This window comes from Anas platyrhynchos, chromosome 2 (genome assembly GCF_047663525.1).
Source record: "Anas platyrhynchos isolate ZD024472 breed Pekin duck chromosome 2, IASCAAS_PekinDuck_T2T, whole genome shotgun sequence".
In the NCBI taxonomy this organism is placed as follows: domain Eukaryota; kingdom Metazoa; phylum Chordata; class Aves; order Anseriformes; family Anatidae; genus Anas; species Anas platyrhynchos.
The window spans coordinates 112,310,976-112,330,848 of NC_092588.1; the positions used below are offsets into that span (position 1 = coordinate 112,310,976).

At 35.3% G+C, this 19,873-nt stretch overlaps 1 protein-coding gene across 1 annotated transcript in view; it reads left to right on the forward strand.

The window, feature by feature from the left end:
- CTDP1 (CTD phosphatase subunit 1) overlaps positions 1-19,873 on the forward strand; it is an 87,395-nt gene that overhangs the window by 35,096 nt on the left and 32,426 nt on the right. The window contains exons 9-11 of the mRNA XM_027451192.3: positions 1,818-1,959; positions 4,256-4,486; positions 10,960-11,125. Of these exons, the coding sequence (XP_027306993.2) occupies positions 1,818-1,959; positions 4,256-4,486; positions 10,960-11,125 (539 nt within the window). The remainder of the gene's footprint in view (positions 1-1,817; positions 1,960-4,255; positions 4,487-10,959; positions 11,126-19,873) is intronic.

Here is a 19,873-nt window from a genome sequence, read left to right on the forward strand (position 1 = left end):
CTGTAACAAATTTACATTGCCTTCATGGTATTGGAAGCAGGAGGGTTGTGAGAGCAGATCTGGTCTCTCCCTTTAGTGTGTTTTGGCTCATTGTCAAGCAGTCCCGAGCATGCACGCTCGATTCCTTTTGGATCAAAGTGAATTGGAAGGTGCAGCCAGAGAGCACTTGCCAGCGTTCAGTCCACAGGACCAGCCAGGGTTAATTTAAGACAAAACACCCTGAAATCATTATGAGGCGGACATCAGTCCTTCAGCACCTGTTTTGCTCTGCAGATTTCCCTCTTGGGCTAGGCTATTTGGTAATGAGAACATATCCAAGTAGGCCGTATAACACTTATTAGTCTTCATAAATGTACAGCCTAAGTCTCATTTATCTTTGTTGCTTAAGTGTTTTCATACTTCAGGTAAGAGAAAATAAACTGTTATAATAAAACTGTCTCCTGAAGAACATCTGTAGAAGTTTATTTTTACATTGTTGATTTTAGATACTTTTAAAGTAACAAATTGTCAAAGTTAGTAGGAGGCTTCTGTTTTGTTTTTTTTTTTCTACCTTCTGTTTGCAAGTTCAGTAGTAGAGTTGGTCAAACCCTTGCTTCAAAATAATCTTCTGCCAATATTGTGTGTTTCTAGTTGTACTCATACTTAGCTGTTTCATATGGCAGGGCATGTATGCCTTAACTTTTTGAAACAATTTTAGACTGGAATTTTAAGTAAAGAAAGGTGATTACAGGAGAATTGGGGGGGGAGGTAAGGAGGGAAGTCCAGAAAAAGGAAAAAAAAAAAAATCTCCAGTGATTTTTAGCTGGATGATTCAGATATTCCTACCTGTGTTGGAAGTACTGTTGTTTGGATGGATCAAAATCCTTTTTACTAGTCTAATTGTTTCTTCTTAGTAAGCGTGCTTCTGAATGGTCAAGTTGCACCAATGAGAGGGAGAAGAGAAGGCAAGGATATTCAGCACTGCAGTACTGTTTCTTCTCTCCAGTTAAACTTAGTGTTCCACCAAGTCTTGCTCAAAGAACATCATATGTGTGAAGTTTTATTTTGTCAAGATGCAGAATTGTCAGGCTTCAATTAGTTTACAGTGGGGAAGGGGCTGTGTTTTTTTGTTGTAGTTGTTTTAGAAATAGGAACTAAAAGTAGTGCAATAATGTATTTATAGATGCCCGTGCACTAAGATAATATGTACAAATGAAGGAATTGCTGTGTATTTTAAATAAGATGACATTCTACTTCTAAAGGGTGGAGTTTGTTACTTATATGCTGTGTTGCTGATGGCTTCATATGGACTGTGTAGTAGCCTGCTGTGTTTAACTTTACATTTATTGTTCCCATTTGGCACTAAATAATTCATTTGTCTACTTTTGAAGGTGCATCTGTCAAACAGAGGTTGAGTGAGTGGCTGGCTGTCATCTGATAGTGTACTCCAGTATACAGACTGTGCATTAGAAAGATAGTATGGCAAATCAGTCCTAGGCTATAACAGCATTGAAGAGTCATTGGTGCTTAGACTCTGACAAATATAAATGAAGGAGATGAAATACAAAATTTGTGTGTTATTTATTTAAAGTAGACATGTAGAGGTTTCCATACAGATTAATTTTAGTGGAATACTTCTATGATGTCAGTTCCTTGTCTAGCTTGAATAGGACAATATCATGTGTTATATAGTCTTACTTTAATCAGTTGGAATTGTTTTGGTGGTTTTTTTTGTATTTTAAGTTTAGTGACAAAAATGCTTTTTCTTAAAACAGTGTGTGCTTAAAACTGTCTTGTGTATGTATCTGGGAACACTGTTCTGTTTGACTTCGTAATAGGCACAGAAAAAGTACGACAAGCTCAGGACTGCAAAGACCTCCATGTTGTAAACCCCGACTGGCTGTGGAGCTGCCTGGAGCGCTGGGACAAGGTTGAGGAGCAGCTTTTTCCCTTGAAGGATGATTACATCAAAACACACAGGTAAATGGAAGCCTGGGGAAGTAGAGACCATGAAAATAGATTATTCATACAGTTACTTGAACCTGTTAATGCAGCTATAAAACTAGATTCTGATAAGCTCAGTATAATGTCCAATGAAAACTGTTTTTTGTTTATTTCTATGCTTAAACTGAAGACTGTTAAAGGACTGATAAACAGTTCAGCAATTAACAGAATTAGAAGAATCCTGTGGTACTGCTCGTTTCTTCAGCAGTTGTTTTTTTTAGCCATCTTCAGTTGGAGCAGTTGACTTTGTTAGTTCATCTACATGCTAATGAAGAGAATGCCACCAAGATGCAGGAGTAATAATACCAGCAAATTAAAAAATAAATAAATAAAAAAAATATATGATACACTCCCACAACATGACACATTGAAGTGTTGCATATTTTTTTCTAAGGCTTGTTCAGGAGGAATGGAGGAACAGAAAGCTAGAACAGAAGAATCTAGTGCTGGGTGGAAAGTGTAAAGGTAGAAGGAAAAACTTGAAGAAAGGGAGTATAAAAGAGAGAGAGAGAGAGAGAGAGAATAAGTTTTGGGGATGACAAAATATGTTGAAGGAGAAGGTGTTATAAATAATCAGTGCATTAGGGTGTCAGCAAGTAGGAGGAAGGAATAGCCAAAAACTGTATTAACATGGGAAGTCAAAAGGCTGTTAAGGGCAGTCTTCTTTAGGAAAGTGCCATGACTAAAGTAACTTCCAACAGCATACCATAGAGCCAGCCTCTGTGCTTGATCAATTCAGATAGACTTGCATTAATTAATAGCACCCTGCAAGCCTATCAGAGGACCTTCCCTTCCAGGTCTAAGCAGGAAGGGGCATAGCGTATTTTCTGTATTAAAACAGTACTAGTATGATCAAATGACTGAACAGGCTAGAGATTTGCTTTCTGAGGGCAAAACATGCCTGTGTAATGTCAAATGCCAAAAAACAGTAGAAGTAGAAACATCAAAAGTAAGGTCACTTATCAAACAGGAGATTAGGTGGAAACCCAGGATCCCTAAAACTAAGTAAAGAGACATAGCTCACTTGTGGCTTGACTAGAACACTTTAAAAAAAAAAAAATGCTGTCAGTCTTTTTTTCTTTAAATAAGACTTTGGAATGTTGATATGTGATGTGTAACTTGTCACAGAGGCCTGATTCTACTACAAGACTTGGTGCCTGGCAGTGGACAGGAACGTGCAAGGATTGTTCTTGATGTCTAGGTGAATGTAGGACTTCCTACCTATCTAAATTTAGTCTTCTATTTTATTGAAACATGATAATAATTTTTTCCACTTTTGTTTCAAATAAAATATACTTTAATATCCTACTCTTTCCCTAAATCTTTAATGAGTTAGACATCTATCTTGAAGCAAGTACTTCATTAACCCAAATTGTGCAACTTTTTCGGATGAAGCTGTCTGAAATAGTAATTACTGACCAAGAGCTGTAAACTAAGTGAAGGATATACTCTGAGAAAATATTTGAGTATAAATGAGTTTACTTCATCTTTCTCCTATTCTTAAACTTGCAATTGGTTGACCTTAAATATTGATTCTACATCCAGACGACTTCAGAGATGTTGTACATGAAAGTCTATGTTAAAAGGTCCTGTGTGGCACTGCTAATATTTGTTACTATGTAATGTAATTTTTTTCTATAGTATTGGTTTCATAGTGTATAGCATACTACTTCATCTGATTACTTTTTTTTCTTTAATGCTTCAAATTGCTTCTTGTGGCACATAATCATAATTGGATAGTTTGCCATAATAGTTGTTGTAGTCTCCGGAAATGTTTTTACTAATGCTTCTAAAATTGTTCTAAAATGCAACAGGGTGATCAAATGTGATTTGGTATTTTAACAAATGAGTTTGGATGACTGGCAAATTAATGTATGTGTTTATTTTGTCTCAGGGCCAAGCTGAAGAGTAAATATTAAGATATGATACAATAGCATGCTCTTCTCTTTGTGATATATATGCACGTTATTGTGCTATTCTGGTTGTGTAGTTGTTCCTACCAGGAGGCAATTTCAGTTATTTTTAAAACATTTCTAAGGTACATATACTATTTTCATTTTTTTTAAGAATGTAAGTATGACTTTGTCTGTCTTTGCATTTTTGTTTTAATCTCAGTGAAACTTTAATGGGGGGAGAAAGGGAATGTTTCCTCAGAAATCTTCCAAAGCATTTTTTTTTTCTCCAAAATAAATAAATACCCACTTCTGATGTTCTGCTTAGATAGTCCATTTCAACTTCTAAAGCATTTTTTTTTCTGAATTTCATCCAACAGAGAAAATAGCCCTGCCACGTTTCCTGATACGCACAGCACATTTCAGACAGCTCTGTTTCACCCAACACCCATCCATCCCAAGTCTCAACCTGGTCCTGAAGTTCGACTTTATGATCCTAACACAGGAAAGCTGATCAGGAAAGGCTCTCAGACCCCTGGCCAGCCTGTGTACATCCAGTCTCCAGCTCCTCCCATCACCTTACCAGTCCATGGTGAACACTCGTCCTTCAGGTACATAAAGCGTAGCTAAGAGTCACGTCAACTGCATTTTCAGATGATATAGTAAATTTAAGTCATTATTTTCGCTTTTGATCATTGTCATCTTTGCTTAAGTTTTTTGTTTTCTAAAAAGAGTGGACTGTTTAAATAATTAGCAAAAGGAAATGAGTGAAACTGAATGAGTGAAAGCTGCAGTGAAATTGAGGTCATAGAATTCCAGATGCTTTTTGTGCTTTGCATAGGTGTGAGTAGAAACTTAAAATAAAAAATAAAAGAAAAGAAATGTAGTGTGTAACTTGTGTGCTCAAAAAGAATATTAGAATAACTCAAATCTAAAGTGAGGCATCCTCATTATTAACAAGTTTTTGTATACTGGATTTATTTGTGTTTTGTCTAAAATATATCTGATAGCACTTGGCTTGTGTTTGTAAAATTTTCCTCTTGACTAATAATTCCTTCAGTTGTGGCATTAGTCCTGTTTTGTTTTGAGGAATGTAAGTAGTGATGGAAGAGGAGTGTGGCTAATAGTATTATTTAAAAAGACCATATTATTGGGTACTAGTTAGTAATCCTTAGAGCATTAAATCAAACAGGTGGAGGCCTGCTTTTTGAAGTGTGAGGCTAACATCTGGACTTTGTCAAAACTTGTGGATTTGGTTAAGCCACAAAGGCAATGGATGCATAAAATATCTAAAATTCATTCCTAAGTACCTGTCTAAGACACCCAATTTTCTGGAATACTCAGTGTTCTTAGCAAGTCTTGTGGAATCCAGTGGTACCAAAGTATCCAGCTGTAGGCCAAGCACTTTGTTTTGTAAATCTTGATCAAAATTCTTTTGTACAATGTAATCAGAGTAACACAGTTACTATAAAACAGTTTATCAATCTGCTACAAAAATACAAATTGTAATCATAAATGCAAACTTTCTATCCTATCTCCTGCCTTTGAGGTGTTTCACTTGAAAATACCTTGTATATTGTCATAGCTTGTTATATTTCCACTTTCTTGTTGCTAAATTATTTTGGCCTACTTGTGTTTTTTTCAGTTTTCAAGTTTTTGTAGATTTTTACTTATTTCAGCTTCATTGTTTCTGTCAACACAGGAGTTTAAGTCTCTTGTTTGTGATGGCGTTGTTTTCAGTTCTTTTTAACTGTCTTTAAAGTCTGTTTTTTTCCCATTCATTTAACATGGCATAGTGAAACATTTTAAATAGTCAAGATGTAAGATGTATCCAGAGAAGCAAAAGCTGTTATTTTTTTTGTTTGTCAGATCTTGTGGAAAGAGGGGTCTAGAAATACTGCCAAGAACAACTATCACAACAGTTGTATACACACAACCTAAGATGCTTCAGCATGATCGTTTACTTTTTAAAGCATTGAATGATTAAGTTCAACATATAGCTCTTGATGCTTGTTCTACATTTGTCCATCAACAACTTGATGAGTAGTTGTGTCCACGACTAAACCTTTATTCTTTAATGCAGAGGTTTTTCATTTAATCATTTTATGGAAATCGAGAGAAACAGAGTTGCAGAATCACATAATGGTTTGGTTTGGAAGGGACCTTAAAGATCAGCTGTCATCTTAACCGAGTTTTTCAAAGACCCAGATAGATTGTGGGGGTGGAATGAGATTGTATCTCCTTCCCACACCCTTATTTAATTTCATTTCAGCATTTTTGACTGCCAGTGCTTGAGGCTGACATGGCTTAATTAAAGGAAGTGGATCAAGTTAGTCACTACTGTAACTTTACCACAAAACTAAGCAGCTGTAAGGAAGATTAGTGTTAAGAAGATGTATGCTGGGGGGAAAAAAAAGGCGGGGGGGAGGAAAAAAAACAGGAAATAAACACCACAGTATTTTCATAATGTCCTGGTGATTTAGTTCTAGTGATAAACTTACTGACTTGTAAACACTGATCCCTGAATTAGGGCATGTCTGTGTTCCTCAGCGCAGTTCATCTGTCTTCAATTATGACTATAAGGAATACCTTGATAAAAGCTGAGAGGAGAGAATCACCAAATACTACTTTAAGTACTTTGAATGTATAGCATGTACAATACAGGCCAAACTCCAAGGCTGTAAGTAACAGAAGGCTGAATGAACAGCTATACTGTGTTTTAACTGAGTGAAAGCAGAAGCAGAAGTACGGTATCATCACCTTTCTTTTTGAACACATCAATGCTAATTTCTAAAAAAAAAAAAAAAAAAAGCTTCAGAGGCTATTTAAAAATTGTTGTAATATTTGACTTCAGAAAATACTACTGTAGTGCAGTGATTTCTTGGTAAAGGGCAATGCATTTTGTGTCCTTACAGACTTAATGTGCTAGTTTGTTCACATCCTACAGAAATATGTGAGTATTTGTAATTAAGCTATTGAATTTAAGCACAGATAAAATTGTTTTCACTTGCAGCTGCTACTGTTGTGAAGGAGTAGTTAAAGCCTGCAATGATGTTTTTTGTTAATTTCTAAAAATCTTATCAGATCTTGAATTCTGGACAATGGGTAACAAGGCTGCTCCGATGTGCAACAAAACCACTGAGGAGTTAGTAGCCGCATACAGTGATATTAGCAGTGATACTTAATAATATTCTCTATTCTTCAAGAATAGACGTCCTTATGCTTAGAAGATAACCTGTTGCAAGGCTACTTACTGAAAAGTGCTATGAGTTATCTGAAAACAATTTCATAAATCTTTCAATTCTCACTTTCTATTTGGATTTTAATATTCTTGTTTTAAGTTTAATTCTGAAAAGAAACTAATCTGAAGTAGGACATGATTGGTTTAAGTATCTACAAGCAATTTACAGTGAACTTCATATGGTTCTTTTAGTCAGTGTCATCAGTGATGGGTATAGATCTTGACATTGTGCTTGGTTCTGTGAGACTCGAGAACACCTGCTTTTTGTCGTAGTTGTTGCAATCTAAATAGAAGGATAGAAAAGAATTTGTGGCTGTACTGGAAAGGATCGAAACTCTTGTTGGTTGTTCCTGAAAGCTAGCAATGCTTTTCTTCCTGTGTGAGAACAGTAAGGATAGCTCTTTAAAAAATAGGCAAAGAGCTTTGATGGTGCTTATGTATTTCAACAACTTGCACTTCCATAATGGAAAGTGTTCTACAAAAAACATAGGAAATACTGAAGCTGTAACAGCTTGTGAGATAAATAATTTAGTGTTGTCCTAGAGAAGAAATGCAGTTGACATCTTGTAATATCTTTTCTTTATTCTTGTCAAAGTTATTCTAGTGAACACTAATAATACATTCACAGGTAAGGCAAGGCTTAAAAAAAATAGGTATAGCTTACATGTGAGAAGTTAAAATCATCATTCTGATATCAAAAAAAATGAGAAGATTCACCAAATGTTTGGTTTGAAATGGTGGCTCAAGTAGATACTGAAGTAATTTTGGGGGGATTCATATAAACTTCAATTCTGAAATTTCTTGTCTAATTTACATACTCAGTATTACATATTTTCTTATCAGTTTTTACAGCAAAAATACAAAAAGTATAAAATTCAAATGATGAATGGAACTTTTTAAAAACACTTATGATAATATTGTAGCTTTTGGCCCTGGTGCGCTGTCAAAGGAAGTATTAAAATGTTTGTTACTTCCACAAATGTTGAACCCAGCCAGCATGCAGAGGGCTAACATATTTTTGTAATTGTGCCTGTAAGACTTAATAAGTATCAACCAACCTATACTGGGTTGAATATTGTGTCACTTCTGAAAAAGTACTCTTGAATCTCATCTGATAAGAAATAAATGTAAATTCCTGCATTTGTATGTCCTTAAATTTTAGTCTATATAACAGATGAAAATGTAAAGCCTGAAAAATGTCTTTAATAATAAAAAAAGTTTGTCACAAATCTCAAAGAAGTCTGTTTTATATTGCTTTTTGGAGTGCTTTCTTACCTAGTGTTTCTTACCTTGTAGCTGTTGGAAAATACTGGAAAAAATCTGTCAGAAGCCTTGAGAAGCTGTTACTAGTTATTTACAGTTAATATTTGAGTGTAAAATAATCTGATAAGCATGACCTCACCCTGTATTCTTGATTTAATATTTTTAACCAATGGTGAAGTCTTCCAAGACTAACCTGAGACTTGTAATGTTTTGGCATATTATTACTTCAGAATAAAGAGCTTCATAGCTATGTCAACTCTCTGGAATGCAGTAGCTCCTTTATTAAACTGTCCAAAATAGTTTTCATTTAATAATGATGGAAAATAATTCCTGCCTTGCCAACATTTGAGGTGAGGGTAATGTTCTCTAAAGTACTCGAAGTATATACATAAGAATACAATGATGCAGAAACTGCAAAAAGAGAAGCTCTTTCTGTCATCAGTATATGTTTCTTAAAAATAGACTAGATTTTTCTTCTAGTGTAAGAAAATCTGCTTGGCTGCCTGCCTGCTACATATAATTAAGGTGTATAATACTTGGCATAGTCAAGCTTTTTTATACAGTTGTGTAAGATGCTTATACCTTTTTGTTTTGTCATTTGCTATTTTACTAAGAATGTAAATAGCATCACCACCTTTCTTCTCTTGGCTAGAGTACCTGTTAAAAAGACATGGAAATCATATTATCAAAGACCCTTTTGGAAAATACAGTGGGGTATTGTATTTCTTCCTCTCTAATGAAAAGTATTGCCCAAGAGGAGTTTAATACCAAGGGAAAAGCGTGTAGTCTTGTAAAACAGAAATATTACTATCTTTTTTTGGGGGGGGGAAGGGAACTGTTAAGCTGTGATTAAAATCCCTTAAGAATAGAACGGGTTTGGATAGTTCATTTCCACAACATCTAAGTCTTTTCTTTTTTTTTGTTTCCTAAAAAATTCTAGTATATAAAATTGACAGAATATGAGGCATCTGATTTCTGCTGTGCTGCTAAGTAGTGTTGAGCTGATCTGAACCTTCTGTAACATGCAGTGCAATTCTTGGCAATACAGCAAATGACTTGAGTTTCTTACCTCCACCCGTAACTTTAAAAATTAATTCACATCTCAAGTATCTGTCCATGGGATCTGACAGGAATCAGACTCCTATTTAGGAAATAAGAGTCCTCAAAATGAACTCTATTAACAGCTTCAGCTGGCTTTCAGATTTCATGCATTCTGGGACTGAAATACTGATCTGAAAGAAGTCTTGATACTTAGGATACTTAGCCTCATCAAGAAGCTGTTAAGTTCATGACAGAAGAAATGATGCTGTAGAAAATTACATGTGACTGGATTTACAGTCTTATTGAATCTTTAGTACATGGTTGTGGTGTTTTTTGGATGGGGCTTGTACTTGTGCTCTAAAGCTGCTGCTTGGCAATGCAAGCTCAGTAAGAAGCAGTCATGCTCCACTGAGACTTGCCAGCAGACACTATGCCTTCTCCTTTCTGAATTGCTGCCACTGTCAGACCACTGTCAGAAACACCTTCATAATGGTGTCTCACCTGGCTGCTACAACTTGAAACAGTTTCTGATTTCGGATACGCACCTACTCTTATACTTGCTTGTGCTAATCATTCTCCACGTACAAGGTCTTGCAGCTAACATAAAGAATTAATGACCCATAAGCTTTTTATGACCTTGAGATCTTTGAATAGGATCCTGGATGGTGCTGAGCTGCTGTAATGTGTTTGAAAATACTAGTGCGATGATAATACCAATATTTTTAGTTAAATGTACTGCATAGCAGTTTTAGCTTCTGCAAGTCTTTATTAGTTAGGTAACTTTTGCCCCCACCATTATTACCTAAGAGAGGTGGAAGTCTTCTGTTGTTACAGATATTGTCAAGCTTTTATATTACAATTATATAGCAATTCACATGAAGTTATGATTATTTTATCTATTCTGATGAATATCTTGAGATTTTTTTATACTTAAATGTATGGTTTAAGTACAGTAACTAATAAGATGATAAAACTCAAATTAAAAGAAAATGCAACCATGTCTAAATACACTAGCCAAAAAGAAATATGGTCTGCTTTGTATCTCATCTAGACATCTAGGAAACATTTGAAGATCGAGGCTGCATATAAGAGCTTTCTACTTGCAAACCTCATGTTTGAGAGGTTGAGAATTAGAAAGATATACTTTAAGACTGAAGAGTACAAGCATAACATAGATCAAGAAAACCTTATTAGAATATAGGGATTGTTTTATAAATGATAAATGTGTCAAATGGACAAACTTTGAAGTATTTTATGGGAAACACCTCTCCAGCTAATGAAGCTCTTAGCTTCGTGAATGGTTTGATGCTTAAATAACAATAAGACAGGAGAGTACCTTGTCAATGGCAGAATAAGACCTTAAGCTGTAAGAGTGAAAATAAAAGCAGTGTCATTGGAAGACTTCTGTTGAAGAACCCTGAAGCTTGTTAAGTAAAGTCACCAATAGTCAGTAGTCACAAAATGCGTGTAGGATTTTATTTCTAGGAAAGCTATAAATCAAGTAAATCTTTCTTATGTGGGACCCCTGAAATTTTTCAGAGTTGTTCAGCCACACCAGCAGCAGATTTTTGAAGAAGATGACCTACCAGCAAGTGGAAATGAAGAGCAGCCTGGTCCATCTAAGCGGAAACGCCAGCCAAGTATGTCTGAGACGATGCCCCTGTACACGCTATGTAAAGAGGATTTAGAGAGTATGGATAAAGAGGTGAGCTTAATTGTGACAAGTTTCTAATGTAATAATTGTTAGTTATGCATAACAGTTTAGCTTCTGTTGAATTACGCATATATGTGAACAGACCTTATATGCCACTGTAGTAACGTGAAACAAAAGCTGTAGCTGACTAAGTACAGTTTGGTTTAAAACAAAACTATGTTCTACAAAGCAAACGTAACTTCAGGAACTGGAGTACTCATATGTGTAAGTAGGCCTTGAAAGCAGAAATTCATCTTAGTATGGCTTTTTATCAAGAAACAGCAGAGTTGCTGTGTGTTAAGTTTTGCGAGGTGTCACTTCAAAATAAATCTTCAAATTATTTGGACCAAGTCAGTAGCAGGATGGGAGAAGAGAGGTCAGGATATAAAGGGCACGGGCTGTAGGGAGTATCAAAGAGCCAGAGAAGAGAATGGGGTCTCATTATCCATTAATCTGTAATTGCAATGCTGTTAAATTACAGCTGTCATAGTTCTACAGATGATGGGAGCTTTCTGTTAAAGAAATAACTGTATTTTTTTAAAACACTACTACACCGTTTGAAAATTATTTTGGCCCTCTACCAGCTTTTTTCTTTTTAGTTACTTTTTGTGTGCACTTTCTTCAAATTAACTGCCTTCCTGTGTAATGCCAAATGATACATAGAAGGGAAAAAAAATCCTATCATTGCATGCCATGTTTTCATGAATTCATTACAATGTACATGACTCTACTATAAAATCTAGTGACCCTGGAACTCTAATTCATCTGTGAGCCTAGATCGTTAACTAGGGCTGGAGACAGGAGTGGATAACTTGATGGTTTCTGGCAGTAAGTTGCTTATGAGGTTCCAGCAATAACAGGCCTTCAGAGTTATCTTCAGAAAATATAATAAAAACATGGGAAGAAAACTGCACACTTTGTCAAGGAAAACATTTATGTATATAACATACCATAATTTTGAAACATGCTGTTGTTGGAGAGATTCTAGAGGAACTTCAAGCTGATATTTTAGGGGAAGGTCCAATAACTTTTAACTACTGCAATAATCTACCATGAATTTCATATCAGTGCTGTTAACTCTACCTAGTAACTCTTGGAGTTGACAACTTTTGATTTCTCTTGTTTATTTGTTGCCTGTTCTATCTAAGATTTTCACAAGAAAAAGTATTTCTTCTTATCATGGTGCCAGTTCCTGAACCCAACTGTTTCTTCCTTTGGTGTTTTCAGTGGCACCTAAAGCAACTTGTTATTACGGGTAGTTTTTGTGTCTGAGTACTAATGTTTTGTAATGGTGTGGCTTTTGGAAAACATGAATGAATTGCTGTTGCAGCAATTAGCTAAACGCACTTAGCTAAAAGAAAGTTGGCATGTTTTTCATAATTGCTGCAAAAAATATTTTTTAAGATACCATTCATAAATCTTGCTAAAACCCAGAGCTTCTGGTACTGTTTGTTTTGTGATTCATTACTCTTTATTTTGCTGCAGACCAAAGAAATGAAAGTTTTTCAAGTTATCCTACAAATATAAACATCTTAAACTATGATTTATCTTAAGTTCTCATTTTATTTAGCTTGCATATTTGGAAAACTAGACTAGATGAACTACAGAACAAATCAAGCCTGATTTCCAGGGCATTGTTTTCATAGTTGACTTAGCGTGGGTTCCAAGAATGTGATTTGAGGTTATAGTTGCTGCCAAAAGGTTTTCCTTTCAGTGGTCTCTGTTCCCACCAACAATGTCTTTGTATTTCTATGATCCCCAGGCAGCTGAATCAGAAGAAACTTTCTTGTTGCTGTTGTTGGGGGTGTATGTATTGGGTTTGTTTGGTGGGTGGCGGGGTGTTTCTGGAGTAAACGTTAGCACTGACATGGAGAAAAGTGCATGGAGGATGTATAACATGGAGGTTGAGCTGGAAGTAGTAGTGTCATCAGGTTGCTTCTCCTGAGAGCTGACTAGAGAGCCAGCCGGGGGAGATGAACCTTTCCAGACTAGTTTTGTCTAGTTTTGTGACTGTTACCTTCATCCTGCTGAAGATGTGTTCATGAAGAAGAAATGTAATTTAAGTAATAAAATAGGATTCAATGGTGTCATGTGGGAGTATGCTTATGAAAAAGGAGGAATATGTGTGGTAATGTAGTCTGTAAAATGTTAAAAAAAAAAAAAAAAAAAAGTTTATACAAAGTAGTGTGGAAGCTGGAGAGACTTGATTCTCCAATCTAATCACTTTTTCATTTTCAGTGTGAAGCATTTATTTTCAAGTGGCTTAAAGCAAGTGACAAACTTTAGTCTTGCTGGGTTTCTTCACTCTGAGGTTAGTTTTCTGTAGAGAAATGATGATGCTGTTATGCTAGGAATCAGTGTACTGGTGCTATTTATGTTCATAGAGCACTTGTGTTGTGAAGTGGCTGGCAGATGCAACAAGAAAAGTTACTTGGTTTTGTAAAGAACATGTTCAGTGCTCTGTCACCCTCTCAGTAAAGAAGTGCTGTCTGCTGTCTCATACGCAGTTTGTGCCCATTCCTTCTCATTCTGTCACTGGGCACAACTGAAGTCTGATTCCATCCTCTTGACACCCTCCCTTTAGATATTTATATGCATTGATGAGAAAAGGTCAATAAGTTATCGCAGCAAAAGGCACAAGTCTACTGTGCCCCTAAGCCTCATCACCTTACTAGAAGAAATGATCATGAAAAATAATGTCAGCATTCTGTTTTCTCAACGCTTTAGGGAAGACTGAAGGCCACTGCATTTTCTTGTTTCTAAATCAGTATCTATTCCACATCTCCTCTTCCTTTCACATCCCACCTCGCGGTTTGTTTGTTAGGCTACCTCAGACATCTCTTTGTCAAGCATATCTTGAGCAAATTTTTGCAGCCACAATCTCACCTCCATTTCCTTGATTCAAATAGGGTAAATCCTGAAACATGTCCATGTATCACTCTTTCCAACTTGCTTATCTTCCTTTGAGTGTTGTCTGCAGCTTGCTACAGTGGAAGGGAGAGAAGAAAGAAGGGAAGTCAAACATTCAAAGGAAACAGGATATCAGTTATTTCTGCTATTTTGTATCTTGCTTTAAAGAACTTAATTTCCATTGAAAACAGAAACAATTCTAAAAAGTAGCTCTGCATTTTTTTCTTTATTTTAATTTTCAAAAGATGTAATATTTATTTTAAATCTGTATCAATAGTGGTCAAGTTGTAGGTATGTCATCCTGATCAGAAACATTAAGATTGACTTTTATTCAGGCAGTTGAAAGAACTCTAGAAATGTAGTGTAGCTAAAGCTAGTGGAATTAAATTATCAGCATACTTGATTATCATATCATACTTGTCTTTTTTTCAGTCTGATATTTGTCTGCAGAGCCTTAGTTTGCCCACTAATTGCATAGAGCTGGCTGTCTGATACTTTTTATGTTTATTAGAAGGACGTCATGGTCAAAACTTGTTCTAAATGTAGCAGCTCTAAGTGTTTGTAAATAGTTCTGTTTGTTTTTGGTTTTTTTTGTAATGTTTTACATGGAGATAACTGATTACTGAAGTAAGAAGGATTATTATCTACTTTCATATTAACTCAAGTAGACAATTGATTTTGGACTGCTTTTGTTTCCAAATGTTGCTTAGAAAACATAATTTAAGCTCGCTTTCCCAGTCTCTGGTGTACTTGGACATCTTAGTCTTACTCCCCTGTGCAAATAAAAATTCATTAAAAAATTAAAATATATTGGAACCTTCTGGCACATTCAGACAGCATACTATTATTAATATATTAATCTTGTAGCTAAAAATTGGAACTACCTATATGTAAGAAAGTGTTAGATGGCACTCATGAAAAAGCTGATAATTAGGTGCTACTCATTTTGCACAAGATTCTGTATAATATGATTACTCAAATTCTTGGCAGGTCAGGCCATTGTTAAGAGAAAATATAAATAATGTATGATTGAGGTTGATTCACTTGTCTTATGCTCAGATATCTTAACAGGTAATTTAATCAGGAGATAAGTACAAATGGTTATGCTACAACAACAGTTATTAATGGGCTGTACTAAACAAACATTAACTGAAGAGGCAGCTGTGCTTACTTCAAAATTGACCCCTTTGAGGAATCCGATAAACTGTATGTATAGTAATAAGACTTTGCCTGGGTTTTGTCTGGATTTCCCTGTTTATTCTATTGACAATCAGTCAATGATTGAATGGATTTACTTAAAATAAAAGATGTTCCTGCCATCTTGTATGTTTTTCATACTTTTCTGATGCAATCAAAATATTGTTCAGATCCTTTGCCATTCTTCCAAAGCTGTTCTCAAAATTGTTTTTGTAAGGAGTCTTAGCATTTCAGAGGGTTTACTTAAAGTACTGAGAAAAGTAGCTGCTTTTTATATATCGCTATCATTCTAGCACTTCTGCTAAGCATAGAGTAGAAATTCTTATGCAAATGAGGTCAAATCTAAGCTCTTCACGTTTTTTAGATTTAAACAACTTTTATTGTCCCTTAAAGTTTGCCTGCTGTGTAGCAAATATTTTATTCTAATGTTATGCAATCTGAAATAGAAACTGGATCTATAAACATCTACTTACAGAATATATTTACAGAGTGTCAAAGTGAAGCTTGAATATTCTGTAGAGAAGAAAGCATTTCCATACATTCTGTGTTTGATTTTTCTGGGCAGTGCTGAATAGGTCTTTATGTATCTGCAGCCTTCTGTGTTTTGCCTTAGTAAAGAGAAGCCGTAAAAGTTTTTCAACTGCTTGTTTACTGAAAATGGGGCTAAACTTCTCTAAATGTAGCTCAATAACTTCACTGGAACATATGCATCTAACTCCATATTCTAAATCAAACACAGGCTGTCAGCGCTACTTGGATTTAGTTAGAAACGAGTGGTCTGAGCAATATAAAACAATTTAGAAGCTGATCACTAACATAATTCTGAGCATTCTGTGTATAGGGTCTAACTGAGCCTCATCACATAACTGAGTATGTTTCTACACTAAAATTTTAGTTGTTTTTCCTCTGAATAAGATTTAAACTTCTGTTGAATTCTTGGTCCAAGTATGAACTATTTTTTTCGTGCCTATTACTTTATAAAGATGCTCTGATATTGGTATTTCAACATAAGAAAAAATATTAGGCAGTATAGCATAATATATGCTAGGTATTGTGGAATACTTTTAGAAATGTGCATATTTGAGGTAAAATAGCTTTCCTTTGCTTTTGTAGAGTCATATCAGCTGCTGGCATCAGACAGCAATTATATTCACTTACTGGCTTATAACGGATATAAGTGAATATAGCCATTCAGTTCTCTCTCTGTGTGCTAGTCTTGCAGTTGCAAGTGTTTTAGCTACTTTGTCAACATTATCAGGAATGTTTGCACTCTGTCTACAACTTTAACAGACTATAAAAAAATGCAGAACTACAGCTCCCTACTGATGGAAAAGATTCCATGATGTGAGGCAGTCACAAAATCAATAATTACCAGAATAACCGTGTTGCTCTAAGTTTGTGGTCTACCATAGTGGTATTAATTCTAGATTTTGAAAGAATGTAATTGGTATTCTTATTGTTCTGTTTTTTATATATGAGCTTGCACCTTTTCGTAACAGGGATTATATTCAACTGTAGACCATGTTCTCTGTCACTCCACATAGCAAGTTTAATATTGCTTTCTTTGAGATGAGCACAGGCAGCTGCCTATCTCAGATATTTTAGTGCTCTGACATCAAACTTCTTTCATCAGAGGTATTGAGAACTGGATATAGCTGGCATACCACGACACATCAATCATCTCAAAACTTGTGTAGCAGGCATCACCTTCATATTGAGCCCACCACTTTCGAAAACGACCACTGCATAGTGCCTGGACTTATATTTTTTTGTGTCTGTGTTTGGTGGGGTTGGTTTTTTTGTGTGTTTGGTGTTTTTTATAAATATCCAGAACTAAGCATGGAATGAGTGGTCTAGCTATGCAAGGCACTTTTTGCAGACGCAGTGCCCATATCACTTTACTGCTTTGTTTAAAAACCCCATGCTTTGATTATACAGGTCAGCAGGAACCATTTCAAACCAGCTTAGCTTCACTATCTTCTTTAAGATTCCATTAAAGGCAATTTAGAAATAGTTTTCCTCAATGTTCATTATTTCAGTGGCTTTATTAGCTTGAATGCAGTAATAAATGTCTGTTGGCTATTATGATAATGAGACCAATCTAATAAGGTATGCTGAAGAGGGAGGTTCACTGACAACCAGGCAGTGCTTCATGAAGCTGATGTCTGGTAATGGTAATGCTAACCTCAGGTAAAATGAAGTCCTGACACATCCAAGCTGGTTATGCTTATAGATAGCTTGGATCAGGGAGGGTGTACTGGTTGGTTCATAGTATGTGGGGAAAAAAACTTACACTGAACACAGCTTATCTGTGTTTATGGAGCATGGAGTTTTGGAGCTCATAAGCCCTACCATGTCCTAGGGGATTTACAAAGTGATAATTTAGGTTCATTTGAGCTGTGATACAGAAAATCTGCACTTACAGATACAGGAAAGCTGATTTTTGCCTGTCTTGTTTTCTTATCTTAGTATTTTGAACTTCTTAGACCATGACTTTTGAATAGCTCTTTATGATGCTCAACAAGAATATGGGGTCTCTGAAATGTAATAATGCTTATTTTCTCCAAAATATGTATGTAGTGATGAACATCCACAGCTTCTGAGTGAAAGATATGCTTTCAGTATATCTTAGAATAATAAAATCTAGAACTGGTTTTAGTAGAGACATTAAAACCTCTTGTAACAAGGATTCGTTATAAGAAACAAGTAAAACACATGAGAAGCAAAAATATACTGTTTTCATATACATGTTGTATATACCAGAAATTTTTCATTTATACCTGAATATATTTTCTTTTTAAGGTATGGATTATTTGGGTTCTCATACCTATTGGAGTAAAGTCCACAGTTTTGACTATTCTTCTGCAAAAGCAATGTTTTCTGGTTATTATACTGTTTAATAATGGACTGTTTCTTTGGTTGCAGCATTTCAGGAAGTGTTTGTCTCCTGTGCTGAAGCACATTAGAGACTTAAATGCAATCTAAATAATCTGTAGTTCATGTTAGAGTAAATTAGTACAAATCAAGTTACCTCCCACCCTTTGATATCTTAAAATAACCGAGTAAATCACAAATGATTCTCTCAGAAGCTTTCAAGGATAATGTGCTAGGTAATAAGTGTACTCACAGCTTTATTTACAGTATTAACTAATACCTTTGCTGATGAATTGAAAGAGAATACGTAGGTTAGTGTCCTGGTGCATTTTTCACAGCAGCTGAGAATTTGTTTAGAAGTACAAGCTGCAAAAACAACTTCATTTTCCACATTTTTTTTTAAACCTTCCACAAGTTCAGCAGATGTTGCTATATAAAACAAAATAACGAGTGCATAGAGAATACTGTAGAAGACTGTCTTGTTCTGTTTTTAAAACCAATTGGACAGACAACAAGATGGATTGATGGTAGAAACCTACCCACACCTCTACAAAACTGCCCGTGTTGAAGAACATAATATCAATTGGACTAGAATGGTTGTGACTTCCAGCAATAGATTATACTTCATTCTAGTCTTTGTTATCTAGGAATCCTATTGTTTGTTTGTTTTTAATTTGGGTAATCAATATGTTGTCCTCTACAAAATGCTTGTGGATGTAAGCACCATAATAAATGTAGTCGTTGTCTATGGATTTTGTCATTTTGACAAAATGAATAAACGCTGTCAGAAGGCACTTGAACATTTTTTGTTGATCAAAAAATTGTTGTACAATGAAGCTTATATCCAAAGAAGAAATGCTTTGAGGGAATGATTGGAAGCAAAACAAACAGAATAAATTTTACATTGATTTGTTCTTTTTTTATAACATAATATAAAACCAGAATAGGAGCTCAGAAAAAGTATGATCCATTAATACTAAAGTCCTGTTACTGTACTGCCTTCAGCACTTCATTAGCATCTTACTACAAGTGGCTCCCTTGGTAGTGAAATATGTCAGAAAAGATCACTCAGAGCTGAGAAGCTGTGTCCCCTCAAATTGCAATGTGTCGTTTTTAGTAGTATGTTATGATATCCAACTTTGTGTTGTGTTTTGATTGTATTTAAACTCCTTTTGCAAGTGTTCTTTCATTAGCAAATTAGATTGATTTATGTTAATAAAAAAGTCATGAACCCTAGACTAGTTTTGCATGTCTCTTGGTAAATGTTTACGAACAAGAAAAATATTAAGACTTACAGCAGAGCTACGCCTTAGGTAATAACTAGATTGTTTTGAAGTTTTGCAAGTTTGTCTCATCAAAGCTTCATACTGTATGTCTGCAAAATACAGTTTAAGTAGGAAGGGTAGCTTTCAGAAAAAACTATTAACAGGTGTTTGGAAACATCAGCAGACATCTCTGTAGATTTTCTAGTCTCTGCATGTTTAGATAATGCCTTTTTTTGTATTAAAAAAAAAAGTGCAATGGAATTTTCTACAAAGACGTCACCTGTAGATTCCCTCACCAGCTCACTCCTCTAAGATGTGGATTAGTCTAAAGTCAGGAAGCTTGGTAAAGTATGGTTCTTAAGGGCACGCAGCTAAGGCTTCTGTTCCTCTGCAGGTTTTTGGGGTTTGTTTAAGATCTGTAGATATGGGAAAATCTGAAAGATTACCCAATGGCACAAATTTTACTATCCATAACATAATCAGCTGATAATGTCAGTAAGCTGCAAAAAGAGCA